The sequence below is a fragment of the Apodemus sylvaticus genome, chromosome 7 (genome assembly GCF_947179515.1).
Source record: "Apodemus sylvaticus chromosome 7, mApoSyl1.1, whole genome shotgun sequence".
NCBI classification, from domain to species: domain Eukaryota; kingdom Metazoa; phylum Chordata; class Mammalia; order Rodentia; family Muridae; genus Apodemus; species Apodemus sylvaticus.
In genome coordinates, this window is record NC_067478.1 from 20,262,951 (window position 1) to 20,290,019 (window position 27,069).

General features: G+C 45.9%; 1 protein-coding gene and 1 long non-coding RNA gene across 2 annotated transcripts in view; one reads left to right on the forward strand and one right to left on the reverse strand.

Annotated features, from left to right (window-relative positions):
- Positions 1–24,726, forward strand: part of Bfsp2 (beaded filament structural protein 2) — a 50,846-nt gene extending 26,120 nt beyond the window's left edge. Inside the window, exons 4-7 of the mRNA XM_052187483.1 lie at positions 517–678; positions 16,036–16,167; positions 22,687–22,907; positions 24,506–24,726. Coding sequence (XP_052043443.1) covers positions 517–678; positions 16,036–16,167; positions 22,687–22,907; positions 24,506–24,509 — 519 coding nt within the window. The 3' untranslated portion in view covers positions 24,510–24,726. The remainder of the gene's footprint in view (positions 1–516; positions 679–16,035; positions 16,168–22,686; positions 22,908–24,505) is intronic.
- LOC127688639 (uncharacterized) lies at positions 1,557–26,343 on the reverse strand. The gene is made up of 3 exons (XR_007978727.1): positions 26,132–26,343; positions 20,765–20,874; positions 1,557–3,262 (listed from the first exon to the last, which is right to left on the reverse strand). It is a non-coding gene; the product is annotated as an uncharacterized LOC127688639 (long non-coding RNA).
- Between the last annotated feature and the right edge of the window lie 726 nt (positions 26,344–27,069).

Here is a 27,069-nt window from a genome sequence, read left to right on the forward strand (position 1 = left end):
TCCTGTTCCTCACTGTTCCTGAACACCACATTCCAGCGTTCTCAGTCCCTTAGACTCTAGAATGAATTTTAATCTCCTTTAAGTATATTCTGACATTCTGCCTAACTTCCATTTTCTATAGTTGCTTGCTATATGTTATTATACTATATTCTTACCTTTGATTATGTTTTTATTTAGTTTTTTTGCTTTGGGCATGGACATGGCCTTGGGGGGATCTAATCTAACAAATGCATCCTTGGGAAAAGAAAATGATACCTATACCTAGAAGATCTGGGACTTTACCGGTCTTTGTGGTGCCCATGCAAGATAGATAGATAGATAGATAGATAGATAGATAGATAGATAGATAGATAGATAGACAGACAGATAGAGAGATAGAGTGAATGAATGAATGAATGAATGAATGAATGAATGAATGGCAAGCAGTGCCCACAAAGCCGGCCTGCTTCAGGCTAGAATTCCACATCTGTTCTTTCCTCCCTGGAGCTTACCTAAGGTGTCCACTGTTGCTTTCAGGATGTGAAGGTTCTGTATAAACAGCTGGCAGGGTCTGAGCTGGAACAAACAGATGCTCCCATGGGCGCCAGTCTGGATGACGTCCTTGAGACGATCCGAGTTCAGTGGGAGAGAGACGTGGAAAAGAACCGAGCAGAAGCAGGAGCCTTGCTCCAAGCTAAGGTAAGAGACCAGCCAGGGGTCCCAGGGGTCCTGGGAAGGAGGGGACTGAGCAAGATGGAGGCAGCCAGCATGTAGAAGAAAAGCAGCCATTCAGCAACAAGCTCAGTAACTGGGGGAAGAGAAGAAAGGCAAAGAAAAGTGATAATGCTCATTTGCCTCTCCGAAATAACAAACTGTTTAAAACGGCAATGTTCAATTCCGGAAAGATTCTCCGCTGTGTCATCAAAGAGCACAAGGTGTACGTTTCTTGTATGTCCCCATCCAGCCTTCGAGTAAGGGGGGCTATTGTCTGTATCAAAGGTGTTTGTATCTTCTATCTGCTGCCTGTGCGCTACTGTACTGCTGCCTGCTGGCTGAACAATCTGGACAGCCACCTTATAGAATGCATTAGAAATACAGAGGGTTGTAATATAGCTCAGGGACAGTGTGTGTGTGTGTGTGTGTGTGTGTGTGTGTGTGTGTGTGTGTGTGTGTGTGTGTGAAAAAGAGAGACAGACAGAGGGGGGAGGAGAGAGAGAGAGTTTATGTCCAAACATACTCCATGAAGCATTTTAAGGGTTGCATTAAAAGGTAGTTAAAAATACACGTCTTATCATAAGATAAAAACTACACTGTCACCTAACTATGTTGTGTGCAACGAAACCTGTTATTAGAAATGAAGTAATTATAACAACACAGGGAAAGCCCCTGGAATGTAAAATGGAAGAAAAGCAATTGCAGATTGGTATATACTGGGAACTGACAAGAAGGTTTTTGTTAAACAGGGAGTACTTTAGACTCACGTGGGAAGCCAGGTGATTTCTGTTGCAGCCTCTCGGCTTTGCCCCTGTAGTGTAAAAGCAGCCAGACACAATATACAGCAGAAAGAATTCCTGTGTTCCAATAAAACTTTATTTATAATGGGGAGTGGGGACACACGTTTTTAATCCAAACACTTGGGAGATGGAGGCAAATGAATATCTGTGAGTTCAAGGCCAGCCTCTTCTGTAGATACTTACAAGACCAATCTCAAAAAACAAATCATAGAAACACCAAGTGAGCTAGACTTGGCCTTTCGGCTGTTGCCATCTCCTATGGTAAGACAGGAGAATAGTGTTCTCAAGGGGAACTAGGCATCTCCAAAAACTAGGCTCACATGCTAGCAGCAGCAGTGGGCTGCCTTGGAATAGGTGGCTTCACTGATGTTTTTTTTGAGTATTGCTCAGGTTAATTTCCTAAGTAGCCCGAATTATATTAATGAGGAAAAAAGAGTCAAGTTGTATGAAATGTCACAAATAATAAAAGAGATATTTAAAAATTAGACTGTAGGTGGTTTGTCCTTCGGGTCTACCCCTACCACTTCCCCAGGGACTTGGAAAAGAGGAAGGACTGTGTGAAGGAGCTGGAAAAGCAAGGTGAGCGTGTTCAAAAAGGCAGCAGCGGGGTGCCTAGTCAAGGGCTGTCAGCACCGATTGCCCAGCAGAATCATCTCAGAAACTGGAACATCCAGAATCCAGAACAACTTAACCAGAAGAAGCAGAAAGACTTTCCATGATGACTAAAGATGTTGAACATCTAAGGGTCTCAGCCATCTGAGATTCCTCTGTTGAGAATTCTCTGCTTAGCTCTGTACTTCATTTTTCAATTGGCTTACTTGATTTGTTGATATCTAATTCCTTGAGTTCTTTATGTATTTGAATTATCAGTCCTCGTTGGACGCAGGGTTGGTGAAGATCTTTTCCCATTCTGTGGACTGCTTTTTTGTTCTATTGGTGGTGTCCTTAGCCTTGAAAAACTTTTTCAGTTTCATCAGGTTCCATTTATTGTTCATCTTAGTGCTTGAACTATGGGTGTTCTGTTCAGTTATTTCCTGTGCTAATGAATTCAAGGAGTTTCCTCACTTTCTCTATTAGACTTAGTGTATCTGGTTTTATGTTGAGGTCTTTGATCTACTTAGACCTGAGTTTTGTGCAGGGTGATAGATATGGATTGCATTCTTCTACATGCAGACATCCAGTTAAACCAGCACCATTTATGAAAGATGCTCTTCCTTTTCCATTATATGGTTTGGGCTTCTTTGTCAAATTGTCCATAGGTGTGTGTGTGTATTTATTTCTGAGTCTTCAATTCTTTTCCATTGATCAACCTGTTTTTATGCCAACACCTTATGGTTTTTATTACTATTGCGCTGTAGTATAGCTTGAAGTCAGGGGTGGTGATACTTCCAGAAGTTCTTGGATTGTACAGGATTGTTTTAACTATCTTGGATTTAAAAAAAAAATGAAGTTGAGAGTTGATCTATTAAGGTCTGTAAAGAATTGTGTTGGAATTTTCATGGGAATTGCACTGAATCTGTAGATTGCTTTTGGTAAGATAGCCATTTTTACTATGTTAATCCTACCTATCCATGAGCATGGGATATCTTTCCATCTTCTGATATCTTCCTCAGTTTCTTTCTTCAGCAACTTGAAATTCTTGTCATATGGGTCTTTCACTTGCTTGGTTAGAGTTACATCAAAATATTTCATATTATTTATGGCTATTGTAAAGTCCTTCTCTGGATAATTCCGACCTTCTCTTCAGCCTTGAGGGCTGGTCCGGAGAGCTGCCAAAAGACAAGAGATGGAAGACCTCTCAGCATTTGCCTCTCTCTGCTCCTCCATCTTCCGAGGACTGTCAGGACCACCCCAGAAGGACTTTCCCCAATTCTGAACCCCTCATATACATACTCCTACCCCACCATTTTTCCAACCCTATTCCCCAACCCCTAACCTATCTGTTGAGAGATACAACTCCAAAGGGCAAAGTGAAATCAAACCGTGAACCTGAGATTTATGGATATTTTATGACCCTGGGGGCCATCTAAAACCAGTCCCTCCAGCACCAAGTTATATTTAAGATCTGAGAAAACAGACCCAGAGTGTGCAAGGGACTCCCCAAGGTCACCACTAGCTGACTGGTAGCACCAGGCTCAACTCTCCTGGATCCTAATCCAAGTACTGTCCTTCTATAGCATCAACCTCCTCCTCCTCCTCCTCCTCCTCCTCCTCCTCCTCCTCCTCCTCCTCCTCCTTCTTCCCTGCCTTCTTGTTTCCTTGCTTCCTTCAAGTTTTTGATGCAGGCTCTCATATGCCACAAGCGGAGCTCCAACTCTATATGTAGCCAATCATGAGCCTGACCTCTTTATTATTATTTATTTAGTGTATGTGCCTGAGTGTATGCATGGTCACCACATGCATGCAGTGCCAGAGAACACCAGAAGAGTGCACCAGATTCCCTAAAACTGGAATTAAGGCAATTGTGAGCTACCACATGGGTGCTGGGAACCAAACCCAGGTCTTCTACAAAAGCAGTGAATACTCATAGCCACTGAACCATCTCTCCAGTCCCACACTTTTGACGCTCCTGCACCAACCTCCTAAGTACTTAGGATTACAGGTGTTTACCACCACACCCACCTTGTCTATTTGCTTGTTTGAGATACATGATCGTTGTGTGGCTGAGTGCCCTTGTGGGAGTCCTACCAGTGGGAGTGGGGGTGCCTCTGACATGGTCTGCTCTTGGGACCCTTCTCCTCCTACCAGGTTGCCTCACCCAGCCTTGATAGGAGGGTTTGCACTTAAGCTTATTGTAACCTATTACACCATATTTGGTTGATATCCCTGGGAGGACTGCTCTTTTTTTTGAAGGGAAACCAGAAGGAGTGGATCTGGGGAAGAGGAAAGTTGAGGAGGAGGACTGGGAAGAGTAAAAAAAATGGGAAACTGTGGTCAGGATGTAATGCATGGGAGAAAAAATTTAAAAAGAAAGAAAATAAAGTTATAAAGTTAGTTACTATTGAGAAATGAACTAACGGAAAATTAAAAAAAAAAAAAAAAAAGATTACAGGTGTGCACCACCACACCTGACTGGCTGTGTCTTTCCCAGATCCTACTGCCAAAGCTAAACCCCAGTTTGCCACCTGACTTCAGTCCAAGCACTGCTGAGGCTCACACCACACTGAGCGACTGTCTCTTTAAGAATGGACTGGGTCATTATCATTATCAGAAATAAATCCTGCCTAGCGTGAAAATTTTAAAACCCACAAAACTGGCCATTATCATTCAGGCCTCTTCTGAGAAGGGCCGTCAGTTCAACACTAACGCAAACATCAATTCTGAACAGATTCATTAGTGTTTTTAATAGAGCGATCTGAAGGCCACATCTCATGGAAGACAGACAGGATTTGTTTTCATTTGGCTAGTGCTGCCTGGGCCTCTTGCAGAGATGCCCCAACTCAGAAAATATTTGCAGAACGAGTGAATTCCTCTGATTGTCAACAGGGATCAGAACTGACAGCCAGGATTCCTGCAATAAATAGCTTTGTCGGCTGTGGCTGTGCCCTCGGGGGGCTGACATTTGCCTGCCCGGAGCTTCTCCTGTCTGCTACTTGGCAGCAAAGCCAAAAGCAAATGGCTCAGCACTGCTTCCAAAGGCCTTTGGAAAGGGAAGAAAAACATGCATTTAATTACCTTTCGGCCCGAGGAGGCTGAAAATTAATTAACGTGATTAATTTATGTCTTAGCTGATGCTCCCCCAGAAGCAGATCTTGAGATAAATATTGGAGTAGTGGTGATTTATTTGGAATAGTGGGTGAGTCAGGGGTGGGCAAACCAACAAAGGCTGTCTTATGAGCGGCTGAGGGATGCTGAGAAACAGTGCAGAATACTGAGGGAAGGAGGCAAGGGGCGGGGATATTAATACTTCAGCTACCTGCGAGCCAAGTGACCTTTCCAAGGCTTCAGGGCAAGCTCACGCAGAGAGGCAGAGTCAGCAGTGGGGAGCCAGGAACACTAAACATTGAAGACCCAAGGGATAAAGACATGTGGGTGAGCATCTGTTACAACTGTTGCCAGCTCTTTCTGTGGTGTGTGTGTGTGTGTATGTGTGTGTGTGTGTGTGTGTATACAGGTGTGTATATACAGGTAGGAGTATGTGTATACAGGTGGGTGTTTATGGCAGGGGGTGGGGGATGCCAAAGGACACACTTGGCTATCTTGTTTTTTTCAGAACAGTGTCTCATTGGCTTGGAATGCACCAATTAGACTACACTGGCAGTCCAGTAAGCCCCAGGGGTCCCCTTACACTGGGAGTTCAGCAAGGCCCCAAAATCCCCCTCCCTAGCGCAGGGATTTCAAGTGTGTACATCGCCTCACCTGGTTTTGTTTATTTTTAACATGGGGTATGGGATCAAAGTCTTCACACTCTCAGGGCAAAAATTTTACCATGGACTGAGCTATCACAACAGCCTCTTCCTTTGTTTGTAGCGGGGACTCGTCCTTTGAAACCAGGAGCAACATTAATCTTTCCCCAGTAAGTGGCTTGCATCAGGCGTGGCCTTGCTGCGATGCAGCAGTCTCCAGGACAGACACCCTGATTTTCAGTTCTAGAACAGTATGGAGTCACCATGAGCAACAGAGGCTGGTTTTATCAAACAGGGTTGAAGATGACACCCACAAGAGACACAAAGTGGACCAGTGACTTCAAAGTCACCTGGCTTGCAAACTGAGGACAGAGAGACAGAACAAGAGAGAAACAACTGATTGACTAGGTCAAGGTTACCTTTCTAGATTTAGATTTAGAGAATCTAGATTAGCTCTGTCAGAACATCATCATCATCATCCAATGAACATTAGACTTTTTGAGGATTTGGCAGCGATGTGACTAATCTTGATTTCTCACAGTGAAACAAGCATCTGAGCTTCACCTCTGTGGGTAGGAGTTTTAGCACAATTGACTCCATTTTTATTTTTCCCCTGGTATGCTGAAGTCTTCCAAAGGAACTTGTTTGAAAACAATGGCCTGGAATATTTTTATCTTTGTAAGTTTTATTCTCATCTGTTTACATCTTATTCATTGGGTCAGGTTCTTGCTGTATCCCAGGCTAGCCTCCAGCTCACAATCCTCCTGCCTCTGCCTCCCAAGTTCTTGGATTATAAGTATATGTCACCATACCAACATATGTGTGTGTGTGTGTGTGTTGTGATCATAAAAAGAGAAAGAGGTTTAGAGAATGTGAGATACGGTGGAATGGGGGAAGGGGGCGCCCCAGCAGGCCCATGCCCAGGCATCCCTTCCCCTGAGGGACCAGACACACACAGACATAGTATAGTATAAAGTTTAATCAGAGCAGAGGATGGGAGTTAATGGGGTAGTGGAGGCAGAGAAAGGCAGAGAGAGGGAGAGAGAAGTAGAGGCTGGGCATGACCACATGAAGAGTGGGGGGAGGGGAGGAGAGCCCAAGAGGGGCAAGAGAGATAAGGGGCCAGAGAGAGTAGTAAGAGCTAAGAGAATAAGAGAGGCAAGAGAGAGAGGAGGGGGCTGAGCAGCCCTTTTTATAGTGGGCCGGGCCTACCTGGCTATTGCCAGGTAACTGTGGGGTGGAGCTTAGACAGAACCCTAACAATATGTATATACATATATGTATATACATATATATATATACACACATATGTATGTGTGTGTACATCATGCATATATATGTATATACACCAAATGTCTCCATCTCTTCCACACTGAGAAATTCTTCAAATAGCAAACGTGTGTCCTACCATTCAATTTGCTTCTGTCTGGCATTGTGTACCTGAGGTTATTGCCAGATCCTATAGGTTAAGGACTCAATCCCACAAGGCTGTCCTCGACTTCAGATGACAATCAAGACTGACCCTCCTGCTTCTAACCAAGCACCAGGACTTGGGGTTTTCCATCATCTGCCCCTCAGATTCCATTAACGGTTGGGACAGCTCATCCCCTTCCAGGGAAGCTGTCCCCTTCCTCTCGCTGGTTCTCTCTAACAAACACAATACAAACAGCCCAGTGGGAGAGATACTTAAGGCCAGATGTGTAGTGGAGCTGTGTCCTCTCCAGGAGAGCCGCCTACCCCACCCTCCACTGCCTACCAGCCTGGAAGCAGTCTGGGTGGTGCTTGGCCCTCCGTGGTTCCGCCTTCATTCTAGACACAACTGATTAAATCTCCATTAGCAATTAAGTCGGCTCTCATTGATTCTCTGCCTCTCCCTGAGTCAGGCATAAGGCTGAAAAATCTAGTTTCTAATTACCGGAGTGGGGGCGTGTACCAACCCCCACACCCCTCAGGGTCTTGCCAAAGACATCTATTTAACATAAACTTGGGTGTTGTGGAAAGAGGTTTGTTACCAATGATAGGAAAAAAACACTTTTTTTTTTTTTAACCATGGAGCTATTTCAGGATCTAGAAACAAAAACTAATCACAGCTGAGAGCGCTTCTTCAGTTCTCATCCTCTAGGAAGTCGCCAGGGTTTTAAGAGCTCTGGCCAGGAGCCAGAGACAAAGACCAAAAATACAAAATATGTTTCGTTATGTCATAATATCACACAATGGAATACATTCTCCAACCTGCAGCCAACTGACCTTACAAAGACACCTTGGTTAAATCCCAGAGGTCCCTGTTGTTGCCATCTAGTTCCTAAACAGATAAGGAAGTTGAGGGCTCATCAGGAGCAGGGACCTTCCCCCACCTCCTAAAGGACCCATAACCAGGGACCAAGCGTTCACACACACAAGTTTGTGCAATGTTTTCACATTCAAACAAACGGAATGCCCATTTTACAGATGTATTTCATGGAACAAATGGGAAGTAGGGAGAGGAGGTGGGGAGGAGGGAAGAGGGAAGGAGGGGGGTCTAATTCCATGGAAGTTTATGTGATAGAATGTAAGCATTTCTATGGTGGCCTTTGACCAACAGAAAATGGTGTTCTGGAGCCATAGCAGAGAACATCTTTTTTTTTTTTCTAATTTGTGGGTTCTTCTTTTTCCCACCCTTTATCCTCCCTGGTTTCATCCCTTATCACTAGATAGGAGAGAAAGTAGGAGGGATGGAGGGAGGGGAGAGGAGGGGAGGGGGAGGAAGAGAGAGGGAGAAAGAGGGAGAAAGAGGAGGGGGAGGGGGAGGGGGAGAGAGAGAGAGAGAGAGATCCCTAAATATAATTTCTTTCCTTTTGTTTCTTCTGTGAGCATGACTACTAACAAACTATATCCAAGCTCCCTGAAAGACCAACAACCACCACCAACTCCAAGCTTGGGGCTCTAGCATTTATACACCCTCTGAAAAATTCCCAGAATTCCAAATGTCACCCAATTGCAGAAAACTGTTTGCAGCTGGCAAAAATGTCTATGCTAGAGCACGAGACAAATCACAGTCAGCTGCTGTGGACAGTCCAACGCATCCTCACATCCCTACACCTGGGATTAAAATGAAAACACATTATTATATTTCTGGGTTTGGTTTTTTTGTTTGTTTTTTGGTTTTTTTTAGAAAACAAAATTCCAGAATTCTTTAAAATGTCACTACATTGGGCAGCTCAAAAGATACTTCCAAAGGTATTATGTTTTGGTGGGGCTAAAGAGACTGCTCAGTGGCTAAAAGCAATGGCTGCCCTTGTAGACAGTTCAGTTCCCAGCACTGGCGTGGCAGCTCACAACTATAACTCAAGTTGTAACAGTCCGAATACCCTCTTCTTGCCTCCACAGATAACAAGCATGCACGTGGTACACAGACATATGAGGAAAACCATTCATACCTAAATAAACCAGTTAAAAAAAGATCCAGTGATCTCATAAACCAACAGAACAACAACATGCATATTAGGACTTGGTCTGATTAAATCAGTCCTATCTAGATGCTCTTAACTTTTGATGAACTTCAATCAACTTGGAGGCAGAGGGACACCTTCAAACGCTGTTTATTCTTGTTCTATAACACAGCCTGGTCATGAGCTGATCTGGGAGGGCAAAGGCAGGGGAGGCTGAGGACCCCATCCTCCACATCATTACCAAAGCAGAGACCACCATCTGCCGTTTATGCCCTAGCCTTTAGCCACCTCCCCAGGGAGGAGAGGCCCTCTCTTCTGTGTCCACAGCCCCAGTCTGGGCATGGGCATGGGCAAGCCTTTGCTCTCTTACCCTAGGCTACCCTAGGCTACCCTAGGCTAGGAGTACAGTCACCATCTGACCATCAAGCTCTGTTATGCCATCCTCTCTTCTTCCCTCTGTCCAAAGCCTGCTGCCCATGCCACCTCCTAAAGTCTTAGTCCATTCCCACCACTCCAAGCTAGTAGCAGAGAGAGAGAGAGAGAGAGAAAGAGAGAGAGAGAGAGAGAGAGAGAGAGAGAGAGTGAGAGTGTGTCAGACAGGAGAGCCACCCCTGCCTTCTGGCAGCTTAAGACATCTGTGGTCAAGAACTTTCTGTAAGTGCAGCCATCAGGCCTCAAGCAGTCAAGATGGACTGGACGCACTATTAAAATTGATGAGGTGTGTAGATTGAAACAAATTACGAGGTTTTCAGCCGGTGACAACCTCAAAGCTATGAGACTGTAGAGTGGGACAAGAATTTACATTCCTGACAAAAATACATCTGAGAGGACCCCTGTCCCCACATCCTCATTGACGCTGTGCGCCCGGTATTTTAGGTAAGAATTCTTCAGTGTCGCTCTTATGTGCATTTCTAGTATTTTGAGGAGGCAGACCTCCTTTTGATGTGCTGGATATCATATAGATTTACTTTCGAGTGTAGTTCTAGATCATGCCTTTTGCCATCATCAGGTATGATCTGGACTTTGTACTTAGTTTTCCGGTGCCTCTTTTTATAGCATATAAATCAGTTCTGTCAGCCAGGCATGGTAGTGCATACCTGTCATCACTTCACTCAGGAGGTTGGGACAAGAGGCTCACTGCAAGTTCAAGGCCAGCCTGAGCTGTGGAGTGAGACCTTACTTTAAAAAAAAGAAGCGAGATCAGGATAGAACAGTTATGTTTCTGGGACATAAGGTGTGTGTGTGTGTGTGTGTGTGTGTGTGTGTGTGATATAAGGAGAGAAAGAGTATTTCTATGATGCAAGGAGTATGTGTGTGTGTGTGCATGTGTTCCAGCCCTGGGTTACCATGGAACTCTACAATTGTGTCTCTGCTGGGTCAGGGAAGATAATCAGAGCTTCTGAAAGAGAAATAGAGACTTTCTGTTGAAGTAGTTTCTTCCTGCCCTTTGATTCTTTACTGAAGAAAATAGACATTGAAAGGCCACCCTCAGGCCTATCTTTCACGTTCTCAAGCCTCCAGGTGTCAGTCACCAGCAGTTGAATGGCCGGCTCCCTTCTCACTGTCCCTTAAAGGATCCCCACCCACTTCTGCACTCAGAACCCACAGGAGGTGCTCAAGCCAGCTGTGAGGCTTTGGTTGGTGCTTAGAACACAGAGTCTCCATCTCAGAAGGATGCTTTTCCCTGGCTTTGCCTGACCGCAGAGGATCTCATAGACGCTTTTTGATTGGCTGCTCCCATAAAAAGGTATAAAGATACCACTTCTAAAATAGGAGATTGTCAAGGATGAAACAACCTAAATCATCCCTGGGGAATTAAGGTTCTGTCACTCATACTCCACACATAGCCGTCTCCTAGGAGACAAGCAAACAAGTCCCTTAAGAGGAGGATGATCTTAATAAGCAAAGGCAAAAATACTATAATTTAGACTTCTCCAATAATTAAGAAAAATCTATTTTTAGCTCATGGGTAAGTTTCTTCTCTTGCTTTTAGCATACAGTATGTTCAATTACATCCCAGATGCGAGGCGGGGCAGCAAAGCCATGAGATCATTAGCTCAGCTGTTTCTTTTGGCAGATACCACATGGTCTGGGAATTGGCTTTCCACCCCAGAGAACAGCTTGAGAAGCCAGGCGGCTCTTGTGTCCACTCAAGGAGTGCCTAACCAGGCCGGCATCCTGCTCACGTTGAGGTTTCACTGAGAGTCACACTACTATTTAATATACTCCTGAGGAAGCTCTGTGTCACTGATGCAGGGTGAATGGTATTCAGACTTCTCCCAAATAAATCTTGCCTTGGGTAGCAGGGAGCAGGGTTAAGTCAGGGATGCATAGCTTTCCGGTTAAAAGCTCTCTGCTGCTAAATAGAATGTGGCATCACAGGACACCAAAGTGGTTTATACGGTTTAACAGCATAGTAGTTAATCTTCCTTATAAAGACAAGATCTGGTCTAGTCCTGTTCACAGGACGCCCTCTTCTTCCTCTAGTGCCCAGCGTGTCCTGGAGCCACGTTGTTGACCTTTGTCATGAAGGCTGTTGAGTCTGCCCTAGGTATGAAGAGCTATTAAGCTACCCAGAAGGAATGAGGGATAATAGGTTGTCAGTGCACACCCAATTCCTACAGCCTAGTGAGGAGGTTGGCTGGGTGGGATGCAGGAGTGGACAGAAAGGCCCCCGTTCCAAACGGCAGGATGAGACTTGCCAGGGAAACTCTGGAACAGAGCATTGCCTGAGGATTCCCATGGGACAGAGACAGTGAAGCATTTAGCAAATGAGCTCTCAATTCGTCCAGATAGGAATCCTGATTTTCATCTATTACTGAATAATCTGAAGCACAGAGTAGATAGGAAACTCACCTGAGCCCTCACATGTAGAAAGCAGCAGAGCTGTGTGGTCTTGAGTGCAGGATCAGCACTCTTTGTTGGGTTTTTGTCTGTTCTTGTTTTGAGACAGGGTCCCTGCTGCCCAAGCTGGCCTTGGACAGTCTATGGTGCTGAGGATGCCCTTGAACTCCTTCCTGTTCCTCCTGCCTCCATCCCCAAGTGCTAGGATTACATCACACCCTGGTCAGAATTAACACTCAACTGCTAGGCTCAGACGGACAGAAAGATCACATAGATGGGAAACTGCAATTCACTATCTTAAGAATGAGCAGAATACATCTTAAAAGCTGTGAGGATGGAGAGTCTGTGCAAAGGGTTGCAGAAATGTGGGGCTGCTGGCAGGATCTTTCTAGAGCAGTGGTTCCCAACCTTCCTAAAGCTGTGACCCCCAACCATAAATTTATTTTCATTGCTGCTTCATAACTGTAATTTTGCAACTGTTATGAATCATAGTTTAGATATCTGTGTTTTCCAATGGTATTCGATGACCCCTGTAAAAGGGTCCTTCAACCCCCAAAGGGGTCATGACCCACAGGTTGAGAACTGCTGTTCTAAAGCAGCAGCCCACACACACACACACACACACACACACACACACACTCTAGCTCAGGAGCCCTTGTGACCCCAGGCACCATGGTTTGCCTTTCTCCATGACAAAGAACACAACATGGTCTTGTTCTTGTAAAGTCTGGAAAGCACACCTGTGCTCTAGCAAGGCTGTCACTCACTTCTAGGTCAAAGCAGAGAGCTTGTGAGACTCTCAACCCCACAGCAAGTGCTTGGGGGGAGACAGACACCAAGCATACACAGTCCCGAAGCTCAGCACGTTCTGGGCGCACAAGCCATCAGAATGCTGACCATTTCTGACATTACGGCGTGTCACTGCTTTCCTGCTTGCTGTCTTCTTCTCCCTGAGAGCCCACACAGTCCTTACACCCTCCCTTCCCCCCCCCCCGTGCAGCTTAAAGTCACAGTCAGGGCTGCTTGGAGACTGGCAATGGTGGTCAGAAAAGTGGTCAGCTTTAGAAAAACATTTCCTCATTCTTCCTTTATTTTTCTCCCAATAGTCTAGCCCTTGATTATGATTATAACATGTGTGTGAACTTATGAACACATTCATTAATGCAGTGTGTGTGTGTGTGTGTGTGTGTGTGTAGGTGTGGGTGCACATGGGAAGCCAGCGGTCAATGTTGGTAGCTTCTTCAGTTTCTCTTCACCTTATCTTTGATATAGGATCTCTCATTGATTAGCCAAGGTGTGTGTGTGTGTGTGTGTGTGTGTGTGTGTGTGTGTGTGTGTTGGGTCTTTTGAGACAGGGTCTCACTATGTACTCCTGACTAGCCTGGAACTCACTGTGTAGACCAGGCAGGCTGACCTCAAATCCGAAGCCTGCCTCTGAATCACAAGTGCCTGGGGTTAGAGTAGAAGTATATGTCACCACACAGAGCTATGAGCTATAATTTTTTAAAGATTTTTATATTTTATTTTATGTGCATGGGTGGGTGTTTTACCTGCATACATGTGTGTGCCACTAGCATGCCTCATGCCCTTGGATGTCAGAAGGGGGTGTCAAATCTCCTTGTAGTTACAGAAGGTCATCGGGCTGTATGAGAACAGGAAACCAAACCTGGGTCCTCTACAAGAGCCACAAATGCTCTTAACCACTAAGCCATCTCTTAAACCCCATACTGATAATTTTTGCGTGTGAAAATCTTCACCATATTTCAAAATGTTAGCATGCTCTCCCAATCCCAATGGAGCCAAGATTTCAAGACCTGGGTGTCAATGTATTTGAATTTTATACCCTAAATGAATACATTGAGTCTTGCCTTCTCAGGGCCTGGGACCATAAAGCCTTCCTTGACCTCTCTGCCTACAGCACTGGCTCAGAGACAGCACATCAGAATGTACTGGAAAAAAGAGTGACATCAACTTATCATCCACCAGCAGGGGACCTGATCCCCTGAGTGCAGTGAGAGGAGTCAGAGCCCATCCATCCTGCTCTGGGATAAAGGTCCAGCATCCAGAGCTCCCCCTGTGTTCACGACTGCAGCTGCACTGGTCTGTACAATGAAAAGGGGGCTGAGGCCAGAGACAGGGCCCAGCAGTGAAGGGCCTCAGCACCAAGCCTGATGACCTGAGTTCAGTCCCACATGGTGGGAGGAGAACTGGCTCCTGTAGTGTCCTCTGATGACCATGAGTCATCCATTGTACATGTGCACCCACATATGCCATGGCATGTGTGCACCCACACAAACATGGCCCCACATACAAGAAAACAGTGTAATTTAAAAAAATAATTTTTAATCCTCTTTTATATTGTTACCCTTTATTTTTTCTTTTAGATTTATTTATGTCTTTATTTATTTATTCGTTCTTTCATTCATTCATGAGTACACTGTTGCTGTCTTCTGATACACCAGAAGGGGGCATCGGATCCCATTATAGATGGTTGTGAGCCACCATGTAGTTGCTGGGAATTGAACTCAGGACCTCTGGAAAAGCAGTCAGTGCTCTTAGCTGCTGAGCCATCTCTCCAGCCCTTAAAAAAATTTTAAAGGAAAAATATGACTATCAGATATAAAGATCCAGATAGAAAACCTGGAACTGGAGAGATGGCTCAGCGGTTAAGAGCACTTGCTGCTCTTGCAGAGGACTGGGGTACATTTCCCAACACCCATGCGGTGGTTCACAGACTTCTGTAACTCCATTTTCAAGGATTCAATGCAGTCATCTGACCTCCATGAGCCCCAAGCACACACATGGTGCTCCGACATATATGTAGGTAAAAACACTTGCACATAAAAGTAAAATGAATAAACATAAGAAAGCCCCTTGTCTGAAGAAGGTGTGGGAACCTGGCACTGTCCCCCAGGTTACAAGTTACAAGTTCTCTGGAGGATAATTTGTACACATGTACTCTCTGCATTTGGGGGTTGAGGCAAGAGAATTGGGAGTTCGATGGCACATAACAAAACTCTGTCTTCATGCAAATACAGTTTATCTAAAGAACTTATCCTCAGAGATGCCTTCTTGGATGGAATGCAAGGCATCTAAGGTTACTCTTTACACTATTATAGGAAATAGGGAAAATCCGGAAACAATCGAAATATCCACCAACAGGGACCATCTAAATAAATGATAGTACTGCCAAACAAGGCAATGCTACATAGCTGCTCAAAGAATATACTCACCTTGATACGCTGGCAGAGACCAATTACTGACACATAGTAAGTATTGTAGCAAACAAGAGAGGCAGTAATGCATATTTACCTATAAATACAGTTGTGGGCCACATAAGGATGTTCAAATCAATGATAGATTAAATATGCAATGTTGGGCCCATAAGATAGTATCACCTAGTGATGTTGTAACCACCTTCGTTTGTGCAAGCATAGTTCTGAAATGTTCACATAACAGTGAAATGCCTTTATAGATCTCAGATGGTATCTGTGCCATTAGTCAGAGCATGAGACATTTATGAAAGGACACATAAGAAAGTGGTAGTAGGAAAACTGCAACTAGAACACAGGGAGGAGAGGAGACAGCTTACTCTTTTCAATGAGAGAGAGAATGAATGAATGAATTAATTAATTAATTAATAGTGGTTGAACCCAGGGTCATGTGCATGCTAAGCAAGTACTTCACCATGAGCTATACCCTTTGCCGGGTCTTTAGCAAATCTTTTTGAATGTTATTCTACTTTTAGGCATCAAAGGTTCAAAACAGTTTTTTGTATACGAATTGGTTAGCAAGTTTATAAAAAGGGGGGGGGAGATATTTTTTTTTTAAGTCTGGCAAAGTCTGTTTAGAAGGAACGAAGGATGAAGGTGGATTCAGGTTTACAACTCATCCCAGCTCACCCTGAGACCTGACTCTCCACAGCAACAGACAGAGGTGGTCCATGTATCCCAGACCCAAGAAGAGAAGCTGGCCGCTGCCCTCAGTGCAGAGTTACATGACACTTCCCGCCAAGTCCAGAGTCTCCAGGCTGAGACAGAATCTTTACGGGCTCTGGTGAGTGTGCCAAGAGAGGCCTTGGTGGTTTTTTTATGTTTAACTCTCAACTGTCAGTTTGATGTCTCATAGTGCGTAGCTTGCAAAGGGCTTCCTTCCCACAGGATGCGGTTTGGGTGCCTAAAGTATCTTCTAACCTCTGAACATCATCAGATACTGACTCACACTTAACAAGTGTCCTGGACACGGCAGGGCGCTTTGGAAATAGGCCTTACCTGCCACTGCGGGGAATGTTGGCTGCTAACACTCGCAGCTGTTCCTCCTCAGCGGCCCTGCTTCTTCAGACACTTGCTATCAGCCAAACAGAAGACTCCTGATCCAAGAAGGCAAGCCATGCCCTTGACCCAGACTGTGACAGGCTGATGGTTTTGAAAGCCCAGTCGACTGGCTTCAAAGCGTAACAGCTGCACAGAGCTTTCCACGGTATTGGGCTGGAGCCAGTTCTCAAGGAGGCTACATCCTTGCTTAGCATCTTCCCTGCCCCATCTTCTTTTCCTCAGCCAATCCCCCTTTTCCTGAGAGTAATCCTGGGACTGTTTATAAGCTGTCTCAATCTCTGCCTCGGAGCACCCAACCTCAGACGCCTAGTAAGCTCAGACTCACTGTGGTTTGCAAGCAGGTGCCTTGCAACTACTAATTATTAGCAATTAAAATAATTACAGTCAGCCCCTGTATCCGTGGTTTCTCCATCTGTGGATTCAATCAACCTTCAGGAAAAACACTGCACCTGTTCTGCATGTGTGCAGCCTATATGTGTTATCAGTGTTCCCTAAACAACCACCTAATCATCTCTATAGTGGGCTGCACATTGTATCACATGTACGTCATCTATAGATACGTCATGTATGAGATTTAAGGAAATATGCAGGAGGAATGTATAGGTCATATGCACATATGATATCTATTTCTGTAAAAGAGTTATGTCTATAGATTTAGGTATTCTCAGGCATCCTGGACCCAACCCCACACAGCTCCTAAGATGACTAAATTAAGCTCCACCTTCTGGTCTGGATTGGGCTGAAACTCTATTACAATAGCACGGCATCTCCCTCATCATTGTAACCACAGAGCATTGTTGGGCCATATGTGTATGTTAGTGTGTTTTTACATCTATATCAACATATCTATATTGATAGATCTTATATCTCTATATAAGAACTCACCATGTTCCAGGAGCTATTCCAAGTACTTTGGGGACATAAAACACATGGCCTCTACCCCTAGGGAATTGTAGTGACTTCTGGAGAGGAATTGATGTCACCTTAAGAATCACAAGGCTCAGTATGTGAGGGAGTGACAAGGGGGAGACCAGCCCCACTGTAGGAGTCTGTATGTTTATTTTTGGTGGGTACAGAGAAGGGCAGAGTTGGGGTAGGCTCTAGAATGTCCCCACCCACCAGGAAGTCCACCTCTGTCTTTACTCTTCTCCTAGAGAGGGAAGTCCTGTGAATTTGGGATGAGTGTTTCGATTGCGATCTTGAACCTCAGGCTCCTCTCCTCGGTGGTCATATGACCCTCTAAGCTTCTATTTTCACCTTTGTCTAGTAAGGATCTATTTTAGTTGTCCTATGTGCCTGCTGTCTTTGTGGCTTACGACAACAGTGAATCATGTGCTCTATCGTCCTGTGATTTATGAAGATGTCAGCAGGGACAGCTCTTCCCTATCCCTCGAGGTGTCTGCTGGGCTTGGGACACCCACAGTGGCTTCTTCAGCTCATGTGTGAGACTCCTCAATGGTGATTCTGTGTTCTGCTCTCCGAGATCTCTCCATATAGCTTGGAGATCCTTGCATTATGGCATTCTTATTGCTACAGCAGGACTTCTGATGAGGGACCCTGTTTCCCTTATAGAGTGAGCCTAAATTGATCGGATCTCTGACCTCCTAACTTTGCAGTTTCTGAGTATCATGTATATCTTATTCAAAGCAATCACAAGAGATCCAATGAGCCTTGATTCTTGGCAAGGTCACATCGAAAAGGCCCATGCAGGATGGTGATAATCACTGCAGCTGCCTTTGGAAATGTGATCTATCCTAAGATCAGAATAGACCTGACCTCAGAAAGTCACTGGAGCGACTAATTAGATAATGTATGTCAAGCTTTTTACACTGTGCCCAACACAGGCAAGCAGTCAACAAATGGCACCTATTATAATTTATTATGCAAAGCCATGACAACTAACTCAGGAACCCCCACGTTGGCAGCGTCAGCCACCCGATTACCTCACTTCAACCCCATGCTTCTAACTGTTGGGACAAGTGGAAAAAGGAACTCACATGCCAACCAGATGTCTTCAGAGCAACGGTATTCCACCTGAGCTCATGACTAGCCCAAAGATGGGCTAGCTCTGTCCCCTGTGGGTTCCTACTACTGTGCCTCACAGCCAAGATGAGGAACACAGACTGAGAACAGGGGTTAGAGGGAGGATATAGGATAGTTTCTCCATCTACCCTGAGTCAGAACCTGTGTGTGCATGGTTGCATGGTACCCACTACGCTTGTAAGGCAGACAGCTTTGCTGGCCAGATGTTCAGCTCTCTCTGCCACTAGGATATTGTGTCAGAAGCCAGGCACCATTAGGCCTACTGAACTCTGTATTTAGTGGAACACAAGCCCAGAATTTACCAAAAGTGGTTATTATCTTGCTTTCTAGAGGATTTGATTATTCAAGAAAGTCTCTTTCCATCCTCCGAGAGCCTCTGTGGTCTCAGAGTGTGAGTGCTGCTGCTCATGTCCCTAGAGCTACGGAAGCTGCAACGGGAGCCTGGTCATAGCCGCTCAGGTTCAAATAACTCTGAAAGGCCAAGCATATCTCCTTCTAGAGCGCCAGGAGCTCGGCCCAGCATGACAGTGCATGCCTTTAAATCCAGCACTCCAGAGGCAGCAGGGGCAAGGGGTTCTCTGTGAGTTCAAGCCCAGGCTAGTCTACATAGTGAATTCCAGGACAGCTAGGACGACATAGTGATACTGTGTCTTGGGATAGGTGGGAGAGTAAAGAATGAAGGTCAGGAGGTTAGGTGAAGATGCTGAACATGGACTCTTAAGAGTGGGATAAAGGAGCCAGGCGTGGTGGCACATGACTGTAATCCCAGCAATTGGGAGGCAGAGGCAGGCAGATTTCTGAGTTCGAGGCCAGCCTGGTCTACAGAGTGAGTTCCAGGACAGCCAGGACTACTACACAGAGAAACCCTGTCTAAAAAAACAAAAAACAAAAACAAAAAAAAAAAAGTGGGATAAAGGCCCACAGGATCTCTGATAGGAGTCTTCTGTAACCCTGGACAATATCCCGAGTCATCAAGGAAACCCCTCAGGTAGGGAACTCTCCTAGGACATGGGAGACAAAAACTATAGACGGACAGCCCAAGCATGTTCCAGTGATGTGTTTCTCTAAATCACAGCTATTGTTATCCAGGGTCAACAACAACTCACAAAAAGTCCATAGATTTAGAAGCCCGTTCAAAACAAAAATCTATTTCCTATATAAACGGAAAGAGAGAAAACCTAAGGCCACAAAAACAATTGATTCTCAGTCTCGGCCATTTCTGCATGCCTGATGCTGTAAAGGGCTCTCAGATCTCACAATAGCAACTGAGGCCAGAGGCGGCTCTGTGCTCGGTTCATAGTCTCTCACACTGCCTCCTAAAAGGCACTGGACTGGGAGTCTAACTCAGAGTTCACATGTCCCGTGGAGTTAAGAAAATACCCATGGGCTGGGGAGAGAGCTCAGTCAGTGAAGAGCTTATCCTAAATTCATCTCCTGAACCTGCATAATACTAGGGGGGGGAGGGGAGCTGGGGATGGTAGTGTGTCCAGCACTGGGGAGAATAAGCCAGAGGGAGACCTTGCCTCAAAAAGAAATAAACACTAAGGAATAATGTCTAAGGTTGTCCTCTGATTTACACACACACACACACACACGCACACGCACACGCACACGCACACGCACACGCACACACACACACACACACACTGACATGTGTACCCCCCCCCACACACACACATGAGCACTTACAGGATTTAGCTCATATGATGGCTTTGCCTAACAGCACTACCACCAAGAATCTATTTCAGCTCCAGCAGTTAGAAGTCTATTTTTAAAGACATGCCCTGGAGGATGGGCACATAAATTTAATTCATCAAGATTTGCTGGAGTCCAACTTAGAAAAAAAAAAAGAGATTTGTTTTTACTTATTACATAGACAGTATTGCACATGCCCTTAATCCTAGCACTTGGGAGGGAAGATCTCTGAGTTCAAGGCCAGTCTGATCTACACAGTAAATTCCAGGACAGCCAAAGCTATAGTATGAGACTATATTTAAAAAAAAAAAACCAGACAAACAAAGGAAGGTACTGAGGCTGCAGAGATGGCTCAGCACTTAAGAGTGAGTGCTCCCCTTGCAGAAGGCCCACATTCAGTTACAGAAATCCATGTGAGGCGACTCACAACCACCTATTCCTCCAGCTCCAGGGCCTCAGCTGGCCTCCACAGGTACCTACACTCATGTGTTCACACCCTCATTCAGACACACATCAATTCACAAAATTAAAGATAATACAATTTTGGCTGAAGAGGTGACTTAACAACTAAGTGTATTCACTGCTCTTGCACAGGACCCAGATTCTGTTCCCCAACACCCACATGGCAGCTCACAACGTCTGTGACTTCAGTTCCAGGGGATGCAATGCCTCTTCCAACTTCTGTGGGCTTCTGCACACATGTGATGACATACACTTAGTATACATGTACACACAAAATAAATAAAAAAAATAAGAAGATAAAAGTCTCTTCAAAGCCAGGTACTAAATTATAAGGCCAGCATACCTGGAGCTATTAAATATGGGCACACTGATGCTTAGTTTCTGACTGGCCTGTGCTAACTTTCAGGGCACAGTACACAGAAAGATGAGAAGAAACAGGTCCTCAGTCTGATGGGAAGAGAGCGGCAGGACAATAAACGTAACCACATAGCAGGCGCCTTCATCCTCTGCTGAACCACACCAGTGGCGCCCAGGGAGCCCTAGAATGACACACATGTACCAAACACCTGGCCTGCACAAGCCCTTTCCTGGCACTGCGGGTTCAGAGACCAGTTTTCTGCTAAGTCCCACCATTTTGTGAGAAAGGCATATCCCTGTGGTTAGTTCAAGGACATGCACTGCATGGAGAGCCATGGAAACACAGCGGAGCTCCTAACCCAACTTGATTATAGTAGGGACTGAGAGGCTTCGAGGAAGGCTTCCTAGAGAAGTGACCCCTGAACTTGAACTTGGGGGTGAGTAGGAATGAACCAAGTCAGAATACTGGAGAGACAGGGAGCAGTAGTGCAGGTGTAAGAAACAATATGCAGCTTTATAGAGTGGCGAGCAATTTAATCCCAGCAACTTGGCAGGTGGATGGATCTGATCTCTGTGAGTTTGAGGCCAGCCTGGTCTACATAGTAAGTGGGCAGAACTATACAGTGAGACCCTGTATAGCTTTCTTTCAAAAAAGAAGAGGAGGAGAAGGAAGAGGAGGAGGAAGAAGAGAAAGAGAAAGAGGAGGAGAAGGAAGAGGAGGAGGGGGGAAAAGAGGAGGAGGAGGAAGAGAAGGAGGAATAGGAGAAGGAGGAGGAGAAAGAGGAAGAAAAAGAAATAATATGAACCCATAAGCTTCCAAGACCAGAAATGTTGACACTAATATAGAGTAGAAGATGAAATGGAAAGACAGCCAGTCATAGGAGCCATTCTAGGGCTCCCTGGGCGCCACTGGTGTGGTTCAGCAGAGGAGACAGAAAGCCAGATGTGTACTTTAGCCAAGGCGCTAGAGGAGCTGTGTGGAGAAAGCAGGAAGGCAGAACTAAAAGCAGGGTATTGCACAGAGGCCGCTGAGCTGACCTCAGGTGATGAACGCCCAATCCCAGGCCACAGCGTTGGGCGAGAAAAGGCAGCACGAATGTGAAAACCTCACAGGAGGTATAAAAGCTGGGACTTGGAATCCACCCATGGCCACGATGACCGGAAGAGAAGTCTGGGATGCAGCTGCTCCCAGCTTCTCCAGTGGAAGCCCCCCACAGCTGAGATAGGCATCTGCACTGGAGGTACCAGTGCAGGAGGCATGAACTGAAAGCTAGCAACCTGAGGGAGGCTAGCCATTGGCCACACAGACCCGGAATCCCTGCTGGAGGATCTCTAGCTCCCTATAAGGCAGTTGCAACTCACCAAGGAATAGCAGGACAGGACCTGACAAAAATGTATTATTAAACATCACAGAAAACCACTGAGAGGTAATAGTCAGACACATCCATTTCAGCTCCCCACCCCATCCTCACCCCCCCACCCCCACCCCATCCCCGGCCATTCCCTCTTGCCCATTGCAAAAAGTCCATAAAGCAGAGTGTTACCTTCTTGCTCTTCCCCAGGGTCACTGAGACTGACCTCTATCATTCTACGAGGTTGACAACATCAGAAAAATGGGCAGAGCGGGTCGGTCACCCATTTCCTCCCTGGATTGCCCATGCCGATGACCTTCACTCTTTTGTAGAAACGAGGCCTGGAAAACACCCTGCATGACGCCCAGCACTGGCACGACATGGAACTGCAGAACCTGGGTGCCGTGGTGGGCAGGCTGGAGGCAGAGCTGGCAGAGATCCGCTCAGAGACAGAGCAGCAACAGCAGGACCGGGCACACCTCCTAGCGTGCAAGAGCCAGCTACAGAAGGATGTGGCATCCTACCACGCCCTGCTGGACAGAGAGGAGAGCAAGTATGGACGCGTGATGTACTCTGCTTCCTCCTTATCTGCAGGAAGGGTGCCCATGGGGCATGGAGAGTGGGGCTGGATCAGTAAGGAGAACGCTTGCTTACGAGTCACAGTGCCCTGGGTTTCACCCCCAGCACTGCATTAAAACTGCTCCTCATGCGCCCAGTTATCACAGTTCACTCAAGACCAGAACAGGGAGAAACAAAAAGCCTTTTTCTTGAATGACTCTTAAAACTTTTTTAATTGAGATTTTTATTTATTTTAATTTTATGGGTGGGTGTTCTGCCTACGTGTAAGTCTGTGTACGGCCTGTGTTATACATATAGAGATCGGAAGAGGGGAGGGGAGCTACCACGTGGGTGTGGGAATTAAACCTAGGTCCTCAGAAGAGCAGCCAGTGTCTCTCCAGCCCTACTCTCAAACATTTTGAGGAGGCTTCCTGTTGACTTTCTCTTATCTGAGTGACATACTGGCCTATAGGGATGCTGAGAAAACTCTTGTGTAATTTTGGACTCTATAGGGAAGAGAAACGAGGTGTCAGGAGTGACGGTGGAGTTGGCCACTGTCACTTTTGTGAAAAACTGACTTCGCAAAATCATCCTCTGATTTCTATTATGCACCATGGCATGCGTGCATACTAATAAATAAAAATAAGGTACAAAAGACAACTTGGGGATCACATAGTCCAACCTCTCACAACTCAGGAGAGAATGGGAAGGCCCACATGGAATGGGGGTAGAGGGTTGTCCATGGTCACGCACGGAGGTTGAAGCAACTCTGGGACCAAGTCCGTGCTTCTTGGCCCTCTTTCAAAGGGCACAGCATCCCCCTGTTGGGACGAACCACCACAGAGCCACCTACAAACCACCACAGAGCCACCTACAAACCACCACAGAGCCACCTACAAACCACCACAGAGCCACCTACAAACCACCACAGAGCCACCTACAAACCACCACAGAGCCACCTACAAACCACCACAGAGCCACCTACAAACCACCACAGAGCCACCTACAAACCACCACAGAGCCACCTACAAACCACCACAGAGCCACCTACAAACCACCACAGAGCCACCTACAAACCTTCCAGCCCCTCCTCTCAAGCGGAAAAACCATCATCTTTCTCCCCCAACTGCCTTTTTGTGCAGTTGCTTTCTATGGAATGTGAAAGCCAGATGTTCCTAACAAAACTAAATCCTTCAGATTCCTACACACACGTGAGTAAATATATAAAGTCATTTTAAGTAAACATGGAGGAGTAAGGGGGTGGAGTGTCGAGTGTCGTTCAAGAACATAAGCACCCACTGAGTGGCTATTTTCCACATATCCAGCCCTAACTTTGGCTGCCCTCATTCCCTCCTACACCCACCGGAACACCACACCTCCCCAGTTACTGACAGGACTTCATGTCCCAGAGGTCTGGAAGTCATTTGTCCAAAATCCATCAAGCCACAAAACAGGGGTTCAAACCTTGGCACTGTCTTAGTTCAAAGACCAAATTCTTTCTCATAACATGGCTTCCTTTCCCATACTCCTACTGTGGTATCTTTACTGATGTTCTGTTTCTGTCGCTTCTGATTCACGTGTGTTTCTTTTCAGCTAATGGGAAAGACACAAATGGCTTCCTCTTTTCACAAAGAAAACTCTATCTTCCTCAGCAGCCCACCAGTGAGGATGGCTGAAGAACTTCAGGTGCTGCTGGGTTCCCTAGTTGACTCAGAACGAGCTTCCTGGGAGTGGGGAGAACCCTTCTGCTCTCATTTCTGTAGTCTGTAGCTTGAACAACCAAGGCCTCTCTGAATAAATACTTTGCGTGTGGCTCCCGTTTGCCATTTTGTGGTTAACTCACTGTTGATGCAGAAACCCTTGGTTCTATCTGCAGATCTCAGGGCCTCTTTGGGGATTTGGGTTGGTATTCTCTCTCTCTCTCTCAAATGTGTTTGCGTTTGCATTTGCATTTGTTTTGTTGGCTCAAAGGATAGGACCCAGGGCCTCATGCATGCTAAACATCTACTCTGCACTATGCTCCCATACAGGGAACCATTCTTAGAAGCTTCTGGAAGGGATGTTGGGTATGTTGACAGAGTCCATCCACCTCGCCATTGCCTCCAGGTCAACTATTCTGGTTTCACCAACACACAAAGGCTGTTCATTCAAAAGTTCTGCACTTGACAGGTACCCTGGTCACATGCAAATGTGACACAGGTGAGTGTGCATACGTGCACACTCATGTGTATGTATACACACACACACACACACACACACACACACACACACACACTTTTGCCTGAACAGGGATCAGTCTGTCACTTTATTGAACATACCATAATTACAGACATCACTGGGCATTCCAACCTCTCAAATGTCCCATATGAATATTGATACACACACACACACACACACACACACACCTCATTTGCTCGTAGCATAGCACCTCTTCCCCAGTTTCAACCCATGGGGCACTAATTAGGTTGTGGTGGCTCACCCACTTACAGCCTCAGAATTTCTTTTTGGGTCCTCATGCCAGCCCCCACGCCAGCCCTCTCAAGGCTTGGGCCAGCCAAATATATTCACACATCTGCTTCCCACACAGAGAAGACTCTCCTGCCCTCAGATTAAAACTGAAACCACCACCTGTGTCCGACCACAGGTTCTCAGTGCTTCTAAAACCACACACACCACACCACCACAAAAATAAACACTTCTGTTTCTGTTACCTGCCTGCTACGCAGAATTAGAGCAAAATAAGCTCAGTCTTTGTCCCTTAGTCGCTTTGAGCTGCTCGCCCCAACAAAGGGATATATCCCAGTGTGGGAACATTTAAAGACCTTCATATGTAAAGTTCCAAAAAGACAAATAAACATTGTTTATCTTTATTTAAAAACAAACAGTTGGGTGTGAGGGTACACGCCTTTAATCTCAGCACTCAGGAGACAAAGGCAGGCGGATCTCTGTGAGTTCTAGGCCAAGCTGGTCTACAAAGAGAGTTTCAGAACAGCTAGGGCTGTTACACAAAGGAATCCTGTCTCAAAAACACAAAACAACAACCTTTTAAAACAAGCAAGCTGTCCTGGTTGGGATTCTGTCTGGGAGATTTCCTTGCTGGCCTGAAGGACCAAAGAAAGTGAAGCCACACGTCTCCCAGAAGACCAGTTACTTAGACTCTACACAGTATCTTTACATAATTCAGTGTCTGAAGTACAGAAATAGAAAGATGCCACTTACACTCCATTTCAGCCAAGCATCCACATCCTGCTAGCTGCTCGCTGCGAACTGCTCCTAATTGAACCACCTGGGTACAAACGCCACTCAGGAAGACAGTGCAGCTGTCTCAGCTACGGTGGACGTGCAAGCCCTGTGGTAGCCTCCTTTTCTTTCTTATCATTAATTATTATTATTTCCAAGCCAAGACCTCAGTTTCCCAGCCTGAGGCCTGGAAGGTGAAGAGGACCCCATGCGGGTTTTTTTTGTTTTTTGTTTTTTGTTTTTTTGTTTTGTTTTGTTTTGTTTTGTTTTGTTTTGTTGCATGCTCTGGAAGCCTCTGGAAGGCAAAGAGTAACGTGTGCACTCTCAAGGGTTTCTCCCAGAAGCTCGCTGCGTGGGGCTGCCCATTTTAGACTCTTCTGCCCTGCAAATCTCCGAGAGCAGGTGCCGCGAGTCAGAAAGTTAATCACCTTTTGGCAGGGGAAAATCATGACTGACTGCTGCTTCCAGTTCCCAGCACAGACTCCTGCTGCTTCTAATGAGGCTTCATTAGCAGGTATGAAAAAGCCCCGCTGGCCCCTGGACTCTGCCAGTGCCTTTTTAAAATCAGACTTCCTCTCACAACATCATGGTACAATTACCCGTTGGCAGTGCTTCCCTGACAGGTGGTGGGGGAGGCTGCTGCCGGGGGCGACAAGCATTTGTTCTGGAGTAGATGGGTAAAGGGCTTTGGCTGGATTTCTCCTAAGCGCAGTGAAGCTCTTTCCACACCGTGCGACTCAGTTCCATGGATTCTGGGTTTCCAGGTGTGTACGTGAGCGCGCGCGCGCACACACACACACACACACACACACACACACCAGAACATCCATTAGCTTTGAGATCCCACATCCTTTGATAACAATGTCCCTAAATTTTACTTCAAGGATATTGATAATGCTTTTAAGCATGGACTGATG